The sequence below is a fragment of the Amblyomma maculatum genome, chromosome 4 (assembly GCF_055883805.1).
Source record: "Amblyomma maculatum isolate TAMU_Amacu chromosome 4, ASM5588380v1, whole genome shotgun sequence".
Taxonomy (NCBI): domain Eukaryota; kingdom Metazoa; phylum Arthropoda; class Arachnida; order Ixodida; family Ixodidae; genus Amblyomma; species Amblyomma maculatum.
Genome location: NC_139347.1, coordinates 119,640,928 through 119,655,220, shown reverse-complemented (window position 1 = coordinate 119,655,220; position 14,293 = coordinate 119,640,928). Strand labels below are relative to the sequence as shown.

Below are 14,293 nucleotides of genomic sequence, written 5' to 3'. Positions count from 1 at the left end.
CTCTGCTGTGACAGATGCCGTAATGGACAGCTCTGATAATTCGAAATTGAGGCGGGCACTTTTAAACGCCGTCAAATGTGTCCTAATCTACAACCCAAGCATACACACATGCAGCAATAGCAAGCTTGAGAGTCCTAAAGGTATGCGCCAAGACAACTACACGTCGCTGTAGACTGTCCTCGCTGCACCTCGCAGCCAACACAAACTGATAGGAGTCACCAGTGTGCAGTTTAGTTTCACAATGCAAAACGATTACTAGCTCCTATACATGCAATGTCGTCTTCAAGCACCGCGAAGGTTCTGAAAGATGAGCTATGGCATTTTCTTTCACGTGGCTAGCCACAGCTCCTTTACATTGGCTCCAACTGCCATTGATCGGCTGCTTAACCGATGATGCCAATGGTGCTAGTGCGGCCTCCGATGATTATACTAGCGATTACAATGGGGCTGCACTGCCAGTGCCAATGCATCCTCTACGCCGCAGGTTTTGCAAAAGCTCATGAGGGCAAAGGCTGCTTATCGGAAAGACTTGGGGCAGGGATCATGCAATCTGAAAGTTAGGTCAGAAATCTCAAGTCTTACAGGCAAATCAGAAGGGCTGGCGGGTATGCATGGCTTTTCGTTGCTTCCTTTAGAAGCAATCAAGAATTGGCTTTTTGATGTAACGTGAAGAATGTGAGGAAGGACTTCCCCCACGGGTACGGCATAACCTGTCACCATTTCCACACACACTAGCAATAAAGACGACAGCCTGGTCTGGATTTAGTTTTTTAACCCCACCACAGTGGCTCAGTGGTCACGGCACCTGCTGAACCCAAGAAAAAGGGATTGAAACCTGGCTGCAGCAGCCACTCTTCGATAAAGGGGAAAAGCGAGGTATCAGGTATACTGTGCGATGTCAGTGCATGCCAAAGAATCCCAGGTAGTAAAAATTTCCAGTTCTCGACCATGGCATCTGGCAGCCTGAGTTGCTCTGGGACACTAAGCCTTATAAACAAAACCATTTAGCTTGTTTTAAAGAAGTTAAACGCATGCCCACAAAGACACTTCTTTGAAACGTGCGGCAGGCAGCACAAGTCAAGCTACTGGGAACCAATGACATCAGAGAAAGCCTGAAGGCATTGTGTGTATCCTGCCACAAGCCATTCAGCATTGGTCAAAGGGCCCTCACAAAATTTCCCCTGCAGTGTCCTCACTTTTATAGCACTTCAGTCCCCACCAATTGCCTAAACAACGCACCTATCTTTCCATCTTATGCTACTCCTCACCAGCTACCTTTTTGTAATCTAGTGAGAATGTCTGCTGCATATTTTGCCCCCAAATGATAGCAACTACAGTCTACTCCGAGTGCCTACTAACTCAACCTCGATTCCCATCAGAACCATGCACCTAAACTTGCTGATCATACATTCTTCCCATAGTGGTGAACGCAAGTTATTAAGGCGCAAAGATGGAATGGATACACACATTAACGCCAGCGAAGTATTTTTCCCCGAACCCTAAAAAACCCAATGCTTGTAGCACTGTCCGCACAAAAAACCCATGCCCTGCAAACAAAAGGAGGACAGACTGAAGGACACTCACTGTTTCTCTGCTCGCCAGTGGCGACCTCTGCCAAGTACCTGTAGTAGTCTCCCTTCATTTTCAGGTAGAACACTTTGCTCTCTGCATTACTCGCCTTGGGGATCAGATACTTGTCTAGGAGACCCTGCAAAACAATGAAGCCCAATGTCACTCACAGTTCATAAAGTGCTGGCAGCACATACGTGTGCACGCACACACACACACACACGGGAAACCACTTTTACAGCATTAGAATTAAGGTTAAAAACAGCATCACACAAAGTTAAAACAAGAAAAATGGTTCTACCGCCGCAGACGCGCGATGAAGAGTTAGCTCGAGTTTTACAGAATATAATCCCCAGCCCTTAAATCCGGTACAAACATGTACAGCACATTTCTACAACCCATGGTTCAACCGCCACGTCCCCAGAAGGTCACACCCCACTACGGTTTCTAGGACCAGAGGTTGTGTGTGCAAATCCCTCGCACATGTTAGGATTCGGCCCGAAAATCAGTTCTGTGCACTATATGGCGCATATCTGTTAGGCACCATGCAGAAGAGTAGCTAAATGAGAGAACCACAGTTTGCCACCCATTCCCAGGTGGAGTATACAGGGTGTCCAAGCCAGCTTTGGCCAATGGTTAAAAAATGAAACATTTGAGGTAGGCCAGAGAAACGACTTGTATACAGCTGCCAGCCATACGGTGTAACCACAGGTATTTTTTATTTTGCAATTATAAAATTAATTTTTTTCTAATTTACTCACTATTGATTTTAGACAATTGAATCTGCTAAGTTAGAGAGCACCTTCTAAAGCACCTATTCCATTTATTTCCTACAAAGAAAGCCTCGCGTGTATTGTTTTTCCAAGCTCTAAAGAAACCTCGTGAAGTAAAAAAAATACCACGTGACTGGCGCATTCCTGCGCCACGAATGTGCTGCTCTCAACTCGGATTTCAGTGAGCGAAATCAGCAGCCGCCTTGGCTCCTCGACCACGTTGCATCAGCAGGCAGATGTGTCTGCCGTGGTTCCTTCGTGCGATTCAGGCAGTCGGCGGACACAATGGTGCAAGTTGCAGCGAGCTAACCGCACTGGCTGCAACCATTGCTAACATAGCCTACCACTGTGACTGGCCATTGTCACGGCCGCTGCTAATTTCGTTCAAACTACGCTGAGAGCACTACAATCATGGCGCACGAACGCGTTAAGTGATATAATGAGGCTTCCTTTATAGGGAATAAATGGAATGGGGGTTTCAGAAAATGGTCTGAAAATTTGCAAGTCACATTTATTCCCTAAAGGCAATACTTAGTAAATTAGAAAAAAAATCAATTACTAATTAATGCTAGCCATATGGCTGGCAGCTGTACACAAGTGGTTTCTCTGTCATATCTTAAAATGTTTTCATTTTTAAGCCTTTGCTAATGTCAGCTTGGACATCCTGGTGTAAGGCTGGGCGATATAGTAGGTAATGCAGTGGTGGTTGTGTGGGGGGAGCTCGGTCATGTCGCTTCGGGGAACCATTATGGAGGGAAAGGGGGGGGGGGGGGGGGATTATGTGAAGAGATTTTTGCCTCAGGGCATCACCATCACAGACTACCAGAAATTATTTGCTATGCTGTAGCTATGATCACATGACTTAGCAGCTATCTTGAATCTGACAGATGGAGGAACAGGGGAGAAACCGGGAAATTTAAGTAGTAAGAGCTAACGCTATTAAAAAAAGCCCGTGCTTTCGCACTATAATCGGTTCAACAGGAATAGCCCCTATTTTTTTTTATTTGCCCCAATGCAGGCAGGAGTCTGTGTTTGAGTTCAAATCAACTTTGCCACCGTGAGACATGCTCTGTTGCATCCACGTGTGAAATCCACCATGTTGGCCTTTTCTTGACACGAAGCACAGGCACAGAAGTTCAGAAGACCACAAAAACTTCTGCAAATACCTCTTCTAGGGCTTTGATGACGCCACGACTTAATCACGCAAGAATTGTAACTTTACACTAAGCACTGCACACAGGCAACCGTAAATATACAGCGCTAAATATGCTCACAAAGCTAACCCTAAATGTATAAAAAAAAACAGATTCAACAAGAAAAGCACCTAGCCACAACTACTTCGGCTTCATTTGGCTTTGATCAAAAGCTCAGCCAATGATGTAGATGGTAACAGAGCAGTCACTAATGATTACTATGCAGCTGCAGATTCTACTGTTCCAGTTTCGCAAGAAATATCCTTGCATTTGTTTATCAGGAGATATGGGGAAGCGGCAGCACAATTGTAAAGTTTACCAACAGCCTCCCAGGCTAATTGGGAGGGTTGCCGGATATGCTAGAGCCATGAACTAAAAACCTGCAGACTCTGGACCACAAAAAGGTGGCCTGTTTCCAGTGTTGACCATCACTATACCTGTGAAGCTTAGAACAGGACCGCCACCTGTGCATGTCGGCCAGCGCAAAATTTTCTTTATAGAGGCAATAATGCCACCTTCGGTGGCTGTCTATCTACTAGGCTGAAGCTTTCACTTCCGATACGATTCACTAGTATACTTTCTTCGCTGTGCAATTTTTTATAGCCCTTCCCTTTCTTTTCGCTTCTCTCTGGAGCTAGCAGACTGCTTAGGTAACAATAGCACGCACGGCAAAATCTCAACAGTTGCACCCACGGTAAGCATAGGCAGCAGTAAAGTAATCTCAACGCACCTATGGTCCCACAGTGCATACTGCACAGCCTGTAGTTACCGGCTGGCGGACTCCATACCAGCATTTTTTTTCCAATTAGCAGACATCTTAACCAAAAGCACTTCAAATTTTGATTCGGATTATCCTAGGCTACACCCTACATACTGGCCCACTGGAATGCAGCAGTCAAAACGCAGCTTAGAAATGGTTAGTGTAATATGCATATAACATGTGACTATGCTGATGAGCAATCAGAATGCACAAACAGGCAGAACCTGCCCCTGAAATGCATTGCTCGAGAATGGCCACCTTCGGGTGTGATCGACCACTGCTTGTCAGCACTACTGATGACAGTCCGCGGCACCGCTCTCTCCCCTTGTTCCACTGTTTTCCTAGTATACTGCAGTGGAGTAGCCACAGTGATTTAATTGCTGAATGAGGATTTTCTTCGTGGAAGGCCTAGCGGCCACAAGAGGAAAGTGCGGGTTCAATTATGCAGCAAGTACGAGATTGTAAATGGGAAGATCATGAGTGCTGTTAAGAAATGCTGCTTTAAAATTTTCGGATGCTTACTCATACTTTGCTCGAAGGAAAGTTCAACCTCGCCCAACATTGACAAAGTCTTAATTTCATCAACACTTAGTGGAGAGAGCATGCGACCAACAAAACTGAAATTGTACCATCACAAGTATGAAAGAGGGCTCAAGCTTTTTGGAGCTCGCACAAGCAGCAGCAAAAGTCTTGTTTTGAAACAGCTTTGGAACAGCAAAATTCCAATTTAGGAACACGTCTGGAGCAACTTATGGGCTATTTGGAGCACTTTGGAGCAAGCTGACGGCATTAAATGCTACCAAGTGCACTTTTTGTTCATAGCTGCAATAAGTTCTATTTGGTTTGGCCTCCAATGGAGAAGAAAAATGCTGAACTTAACCTACAGTTCCAATTATCAAATGTTCTAAAAACAAATTGCGGAAAACAGTTTGCATTACAACCTAAATGCCAGTTTTTCCCAGTTACCCCAACTGCTTTGCTTTACGCAGAGTGTAAGGTTCAAGTATTGCTCCAAAAACGTAGAAGCCTCCCTAACCTTTTCGCAGAGCTATTCAGTGGCATTGGTGCCTCAGCACAAAACAGCCCCATCGTGTTTTAAGGAGGCTTTACTGCACAGCTGCACAGTGAAGCATTGCACAGTGAAGCATTGCGATGAAGCGCGCAATGCGGTAAACAGCACGCGACCAGCTGTTAGCACAGTAGACACGCCACGCGTTGGAAATGTGTAACTGGGACAATGAGACACCATTCTAAAACAAAAATAAAACTGACGCCCCATGCAGCGTCCGATGTGAGCCGCATCCGATCGCAGCCACAGGATGGCATGAGATAAAAGTGAACGCAAAACTATGCAACAGCTTCATTTTGGAAATGGCGGATGTCTGAACGTTTGTATACCTGCCAAAGTGCACGCAATGTGTGCTGGTAAACTGTTAGGTGCAATTAAAGTTTGTGTCGCACCTCAACGTGTCGCCGGCCGCCAGTGCGTTTGCCGCATGTGATCAGTCGACATATTTACTCTGTTGCATGCAGGCCAAGAGCTGCGATTTGCCATTGTGACGCAGTGTATCCCATATAATGGGCATCGGCCTCACTAGTTCAAATTACACCAAGTTCCAAATTAGCAGGGGTCGAAATAAAGAGAATTGAGCCCAGAAATTGAATGAAAATGACCATCCCATTGACCACGATTATTTAGGAGTGCAATAGCTATGTTTTTCACTTGAGTTCATGGAAGAAGACAGTGACTACAAACAGCAGTAGAATCGATTAACTGCTAATATATTTCCAATTCAGAAAGGCCCATGCCAACAGCCTTTCATGAAAGGTGCAATGATAACAGCTTCAGGACAAACACCAAAAGTGAACCAAACTGTCGTGAATGTGGATGCGGCTGTGTCCTTTTATAGAGAGTCCAGAGTTTCTCAACCGATAACTGGCTATATTTGGTGTTGTATACCTGTAACGGTAAATGGACCCCTTGCAAAAAACGTTAAGTAGGCTTTCCCACGCTGCTTCTTTCCCCAAACATGGCGTCACTGGCCGCCAGAAAAATGGTGATATAGACCTGAAATCGCATGTTGCTTCTACACAGATGCATGTAGTGGTAATAGAGCAATTATGCAAATATGTTCTGATGCATAAATGATATGAATTATGGCCATAATATAATGTTTCAATACATTGCTGTTCCGCCATTAGAGGGGAATGCAGCATAGAGGTGAAGCTGACTTAACATTTATGAAAGGGGTCTGTTACCGTGTAAATTTCAGTTCTAAGCACAGCTTAGCTCGACAGGTCACTAGTTTAGCACTTATACCCCTGCATCATCAGGAGGCAAGAAATGTCAACAAAAAATGCACATTTGTCCAACAGATGAGACCTCAGCGGTCGCACACCTTCAGCAAAAAGGGAGAGCAGACTGAGCATAAGCTTCCACAATGTACAGCATGATATCACAAGTGCGCATGGCAGGTATGTGAAAACAAATCCATCACTGAGGTTCCCCAACCAACTCGAGGGTGGGACCGCACTGCACTGTGTGTGTGTGTGTGGGGGGGGGGGGGGACAAACAAACAGGAGGTCGACGCGAGTTTGGGGTCAAGCGGGCGACGAAAGCAAAGGCCCCTGGGGGTCCAGGAAAAGATGAGACGCTTTCCCCCTCTTTCGCCACAAACGAAGCTCGGCCTAGGCGGCGCGCGCGTGCCGTGCGAGGGAGGCGGCAGGGTCGCGACCGCAAGGTGAGAGCCCCGGCGGCGGCACAACTGCAACGAGCCGGGCTGAGAAGTGCGCGGAAAGAAGCCCGGGTCCGGGAGCGAGAAATCGATAACGGCCGGGGCCGGGAGGCCCTTGCCGGCATCGAGCGGCGCCAAGGGGAGGAGAGGGCGCCGCCCTCGTCCGCGGCCCGGGTTGGCTCACGCAGCCGCAGTTTCCGGCTCTTCCGAGTGGCCGCACGCGAGCGCAACCGCGAGTCGACTCGGCCTGGCGCTGAAAGCGAAAAAGAGCCTCGCTGCCGGTAACGTTTCACATCTGAGCAGAGGTCCGACACGTAGCCAGGCAATGACGACGCAACGCTTCCGACCTTGAAGACAAGTTCCATCATAAGGTCGGAAACAGTTGAGCCAATTCCGTGCGGGCATAAACATTCCTCCCCACTATATGAAGGCAGAGAGCGCTAGACCGGGACATTGCAGTGCCTCCGAATGACGTTTGGCGGGTCGCACGGCGTACCACGCTAAAAGCCCCAATATAGTCCGACGTAAAGAACGCGCGCGGCGGCCTCCCCAACGTTAAACCGAGGTGTATACACCCACGACCCGGCGTGACGTAGCGAGCGCGAGCCGGCGCCACCCAACATCGCCGACGCGCGAATAGAATCTCGCCCATTTCTCGCCGAACGCGCTGGCCACGCATCCCAGCATTCATCACGCGCAGTTAACGTTTCTAGTACTGTTGCGGAAAGGCTGCTAGAAGGCATTCAACTCATCCCTGCGTCTACGGTACCAAACGGATTGACTACAGAGACGACTGAGCTGCTTTGGGACGCTAAACCCCACAAACCAAACCAAAAAAAAAAAAAAGGAAACGAAATGCCTATTATTCATCCGTCAGCAGTGCGGCCCGGGCACAGCTGCGAGTTCGCTGCAGTGCGTAATGTGCCATGCCCGTTCTACTGCAGTGCTCGGAGAGATGTAACGATGATGTTTCCATTATCTGCAGCGCTTTCAGTGGACGAATACCAGAAACAGCGGAAGCGGATTCGCACAGAGTTGTGACCGGTACACGTCGGAATCGATGGTCGTCGATATTGCGACACGGGACGGCAGCGGCTCAACAACCTGGGAATTCGTGAAATCGATGGAATTCTACAGAACTGCGGCCAACCGAGGAAGTGATCCTCATGACCACTTAACCTCCTATTCTGCAATCTGACAGATACTTTGATGATTAGTTTACAGTATAACACGCACGTACTGTATTACCGTTCCGTCCGTAGCCGTCGTCGACGCGGGCGCAGGCCGTTGCTGAGCTCGACGTCTCGACGGCCGGCTGTAAATGCTGTGGCACTTGAACTAAGCACGTCGCATCATTGTCCTGATTACGAACGCAAGTTCCTCGATAGGCGACCAGTTCCTCTCAGAAGTAGTCTGCTCTAAAATGCACAACGAAAACGTACCAGCGTTCGAGAGCGTCTTGTGCGCATGCGCGCCGCGCCACTGTGCACGCCACCCGCGCTAGACTGTAGAGGCGGCAGTTTCTTGACGCGCCCGTCGTAGCCGGCGTAACGTGACAAACGTCACCGTCCCTGCCAGACACGCCGAAAACGTCGGACTATATTGGAGCCTTCACTTGGTCGATACCAACACCGGCTATCGCAACATCAAAGCCTCTATTCCCGAACTCCGCCGCAAGCAAGATGTCGCGTTTTAGACCACGACATAACACCGGTTTACGGGTCTTTGAGTCGCAAAACGACTGAGGTACGAGGGCAGCCCTAGTGCAGGGCTCCGAAAATTTCGAGCGCTTTCAGGAGGACACCGAGATTTGCCCAGCACAGCCTCGCTTTTCGCGTCTGCCGAAAAGCGCCTGCGTTCTCCGGTTCAGCAGTCGAGCGCCTTGCCCCCACTGAGCCCCCGCGCCCGACGTCGTAACACATCTGCACGCGCCACAGGAGTGCGACAAGCTGTGTAGTCGCAGTTCGTTTTGGTCACTGCGCGAAATTTTAAAAATACCGCCTTGACGAGGCGCACTTTCCTGTACGAGCGGAGGCCCAGCTTAAACCTGGCGGATTGTGCAGCGTCAAGTGTTCAACACACTGGACGAAATTGACGCGCCTGTTCGCACCAAACAAAAATGGGTATGTGAAAGATGCCCCACTTGCCGCGCGAAGGCAAGTGCCATTGGGGCAATCGCTTTCAAAGACAGCAACGCCAATGTCACCACGGCACAACAGCCCGTACCTTACTATTCGGAACAGCTACCCCGCCAGTCCACACGCGGTCTTCAATGTTGCTCGAAGCATTCTCAAGCACGGACAAGAGATTCAACTAAACATATCCGACTCGTCTTAACTATTGAGCGGTTGTAAGCTCGTCGGCAACCCCAACAAGATCTGGCGACCGGCGATTTGTCAGCAGTTAACCAAGGAAGGAGTCACCCTGATCGACGGGGTGCCCCGAAAGGTTCGCGCCAGCCGGGGGATTCCGTCACGGGCCGCCGGGCACAGCACGAGCTCCGACGTGCGCCAGGAATGCGTCAGCGCGCCGCGAACGCATCATCGATCGGAGGCGCGGACTCGGCCGGGTACCGTTCGAAGCGTCGCCAGTTGTGCGCTGCTGCGCTCGGTAGCACAACACGGCCACGTGGCGGAGAACGTCGCCTCCAACCACTATTTTCACGTGTCCGCTGGTACACGCACCGATCGAATATCGCCAAAAGGTTCGGTCCACTGCAATGCCTGCGAACGCAGAAACTGCCGGCGCCACAACGACCCAGCCACGCCCAGGCCGGCGTAGACGTCCCCGCCGACCGTGCAGTCGCAAACCAAAGATGATATGGGGGCCAGAGCACCCCGACAAAGAGCTTCGTGCCTGCCAGAAGACATTTCCGAAGTTTACCGGAAGCTTTCGCAACAAGCAAGCGTCCCGTGTCCTCGTCACTTCCCAGCACCAACTGACGTCCACCGTGCGGGTGGCGCAAGAGGTACGGAGCTACCAGGCTACACATTACACCCTGCTAGAGACCTCCACGAAGTACAGGGTCTTGAATATTTGGGGGCTGGGATTTAAAAAATTCCTATGCAAAATCTACTGCCCCATTCGAGCTGAAATAACGTTCACAAAGTAGCAAAATATCGTCTACATTATCTGACAAGTGATTCAACATCGGTACTTGCCCTAGATTTTCCGAAATCGAGGAAAAACTGCACTCGGCGGCGTGCAAAATTTTCGCAGAAGAGAGTCGACAAGCTATTTTGACATGATGCGTCATCTGTCGGGCAGCGAGGCAAGCGCGCCAACGGCCGGGATCATAAGTTCCTTACACTACCTAGAGGGAAAGCTGAGGGCGCTGCACTTCAGCCACCATGGGCGCGCTAAGAATCATGGGCCGGTGTGCTACTTGTTGCGGGACAGTCGGTTTTTCTCGGGTACGTGGAGTGGCGTTACTGCGATGTTTCTTTTTTCGTCATCATCATCATCTGAAGGTGCGTACATAGACCGCAAAAGCCATAGTAGCGAAGGCGCAAAAGCAGACGTCGCCAATAAATGGTTTTTGTTTCCCGAAATGCCACTAAAAACTTCCTTAAGTGATTGCACAACGATTAATATTTTCATAACATTTTATTTCAAAGTTTGCCTATTAAGTGCGAAATATTGGTATTTGTGCTGCTCAAAACTAAGCCAATAGGAGAAAGAGCCATCGCTTATATTGGATGAATCTCACACTGACATGCCGTTTCTCTCTCTTTTTGTAATTTATAGTCACAATATTCAATCTTAAGACATTATTTACGGTAGAACAACGTTTATCTTTGCATTAGTTTTGGCCAAAAGTTGTAGTTCTGCACTGGGTAGCTCTCCGGCCCATGATGCTTTGAGCGCCCCTGGTGGCTGAACTGGCCGTCTGAAAACTCCATGTAAACTCCCATAGGCGGCAGCACAGCTTTCCCTCTAGGTAAGAGTAAGAAACTCTATGGCCGGGATGGAGCTTGTCTCACTGCTCGACATATGACGTATCATGTCAAAATAGCTTTTCGACTCTTCTGCGAAAATTGTGCACGCCGCCGAGAGCAGTTTTTTCTCGATTTCGGAAAATCTAGGCAAGTACCGATGTTGAATCACTTATCAGATAACGTAGACGATATTTTGCTACTTTGTGAACGTTATTTAAGCTCGAATGGGGCAGTAGATTTTGCGTAGGAATTTTTTAAATCCCAGCCCCCAAATATTCAAGACCCTGTAGAACATAACGAGATTGCGCGCAAAATTCAACACCTCCCATGTGGCCCTTGAAGTGGCGATGTTTTATACTTCTGTGAATAACATACAGGTATGCGATCCTACTCGCAATGTTTTAGTGCCTAGCTGGCGGCGCATGTTAAAAAAAAAAACGCGATATAAATCGGAATCGAGAAGCTCCTCCCACCGAGAGCGAGCGCCATTTTAAAATGATCATGTGCCGTCACAAGAGAATACGCGGCGGAGCGTCGTCTGCAATATCGAAGAACACGATTTTTTTTTTTTTTTTTTTTTTTTGCGGATAGACAAATGCTCGTACCTTATGCTGAAGTGCTTGATGAACATAACGCATGAAAGCGATATAGAGTAAGGCATGTTTACTTCAGCATAAGGCACACGGTCACAATCAGTGGGCTACACTGTTAGGTTCTTATCGACGCACTGATCTGTCGCATTACACTGATGACGTCGTTAGCATGACCAACGGTCTCCTATCACCGCAGTGCGAGTTTTTGGTCTCGCGACATCGAACTGATCAGGGGGATGGTAGCCCGACCTGTTTTGGACCGATCGGAGGCCGGGCGAGTAGACACCCGATGAACAGATGCGCTTGTCTGTAGCTTAACCGTGTTAGAAAAAAGAAAACAAGCCGCAATATGTTCCCCCTTCCCGTCAGCAATGACCTTGGCCATAAATGTTAGTCGACGCCGAACTGCCGTCTCATTCCGCGACTAGCAGGCCCAGCGCGAGTACGCGGGGTTCGGGTCTAGAGTTTCGGTGATTACAGAGCGCGCATTCATAAGGTTTAGCGGGTGCATGTGGCCATCGAGTGTAGTTATGGCAGTGGCGACCCGAAATCGACGACTGCTTACATCACAAAGCGAGTGCACACTGAGTGTGAAGCGTCGATATGTGACCCTGTCTAGCGCAGCCGGCAGCTGTCGGCGCCGCTTGTGTGTATACCCAGCGCAGGCAGGGGACGTAGCATCCACGGCGCTTCTTGCAGCGCAGTTGTAGTTTGTAAGCATTTGCTTGCATTTCATGCCGTGCGAAAGAGCAGCATAATACATCCAGTCATTACAAAAGCTGTGTAAACAAACACGCTGGGACATGGGCCCGCGCAGTTTAGGACTCACACACTAACACTAAATGGTGCATGTTTACGATGAAGAAGCACTTGAACAACGCAAGGAGAGACTCGGGAGTCTGTATCCTAGTCGCGCGCGCGGCTGCGGGGGAAGCGAGTTGGAGACGGCGGCGGATGGGAGGCTCTCGTTCCGTGCGGGCAGGGAAGCGCATCCAAAACCAGTTGGATTTTGCGATGACGAGACTGAAGCGGCGGCGGTGCATGCTTTCGTGCGCTGGCCGTGTCCAGACTGAACACAGTTTTGCAAAAAATGATTTACCAACGGAAAATAATTAAGGCTGACTAACATGCGCATATAACAAGCGGTACCGCTTCGTCCAAAAGTTTTGTCTGCTCCTCTAATGTCGCAAGGTATGCTCTCTCGTCAACGCGCTATTAGTTTTCGGAGTAAAAAGATCAACGGGCAATAGCTGATCAGCAATGAGCAACATAGCGCTAACCCATCCCCCTTTCGCCGCGCACATGGCGGAAAGAAACGTTAAACATGTGCCTTTTTATATGCGGGAGCGCTTGTAGCTCTCATAGCGTAAGAATAATATGCTTCGATTGTACGCTCAAATAATACAGCACAAGCCCATCGATTTCTGTCTCCTCTACAAACTATAGACGAAGCTCAAAACAAGTCCGAGGATCACTAAGGTCGCATAATACAGTAGCGAAAGCTTGTCAAAATTTTTGCTGAAAAAAAATGTCAGTGACCATTCACAGCTGGCATGCAAGAATGCAGCCGACACCGTGGATAGCAGACACGGGGGATATCGTGACGTCAGTCGCCAGACCAGAAGGCTACTTTCTATAATGTAATATACTGCACCGAATGAGCTCTAATTTCGAGGATTGATAAGTTTAACGAGCGTGGAGTGCAATGCAATAATCATTTTATGCTCAAATGTTAGCTGTCATGAACCCAACACCAGCCAGATTTTGGGATGTTTCTGCCCCAATGCCACCCAACAGCCTTCTGCATGGTCAGCCAAGGTTACACAGCCACCCTACACAAAGCAGCAACAGAACTGCCCAAGAAAACTCGTGGCACACCTCGACAACAGACCCGCTCCAGGCAAACCGCTACAGTCGAGCCTGAACAAAGAACTTATGAGAACCCCGGCATACATTATGGCCGCAACTCATTTATAAAGAGATGTCTATGTTTAATCATCACGACTAACCCCTTGTTGAAATTGGGGGTCGGCCGGTTTCTGTAAAGCATACCAGACAAGAAGCGTCACTAGCCTGTTACGTTGGCTTATCACGATGTGGCATGGAAAAGAAACGCAAGAGGTCATGTCAACAGTCATCCCTGAGCCTGCTCCTATTCGCCTCACCTCATCACGCAACAGTGCTCTGTGCGCTAGGAACAAGTGAACAGTTCAGTTTAAGAGGAGTCCCCTTTGAAGGGAAGCGGCATGTACTTCAATGCCGTGTTTCAGCAACTGAAGCAGAATTTTTGAAATATGCTTCGAGATATCTTGATGGCTTCAAACGACACTAGCTGGCAACCTAAAAACACAGGTTAAAACATGACTGGCAGCCGCTTTTCGATGAAGGCGAAAAGCAAGGTATCCATCGTGTACTTTGACGTCGCATGTCAAAAGAACCCCAGGCGGTCGAACGTTCCAGAGCCCTCCAATGCAGCTATCCCTCATAGCCAGAGTCACTAATGGCGATTTCCACTGGTCGATCGGAGCTGGGCGTCCGAGCCGACCTAAAGCGCTACAGAGCGAATCAGCCTTGGTCGACCAGCGGAACAAGTAGAGCGCGCGGCGGAAGTAAAGCTGAGCCGGTTTCGAAAGTTGTAGCCGCATCCCAGAGCCAAAATGTTTGCGCTTGATAAACAGGCAGGAGTGCGGCCCTGAACAACTTGCTTTCTCATTTTTTTTAACGCTGCAGAC

General features: G+C 48.9%; 1 protein-coding gene across 2 annotated transcripts in view; it reads right to left on the bottom strand.

Moving 5' to 3' along the window:
- The window catches only part of 14-3-3zeta (tyrosine 3-monooxygenase/tryptophan 5-monooxygenase activation protein zeta), a 38,401-nt gene that overhangs the window by 14,830 nt on the left and 9,278 nt on the right, over positions 1-14,293 (bottom strand). For both annotated transcript variants that reach the window (XM_084602410.1, XM_084602409.1), the window contains exon 3: positions 1,585-1,708. In XM_084602410.1, coding sequence (XP_084458536.1) covers positions 1,585-1,708 — 124 coding nt within the window. The remainder of the gene's footprint in view (positions 1-1,584; positions 1,709-14,293) is intronic.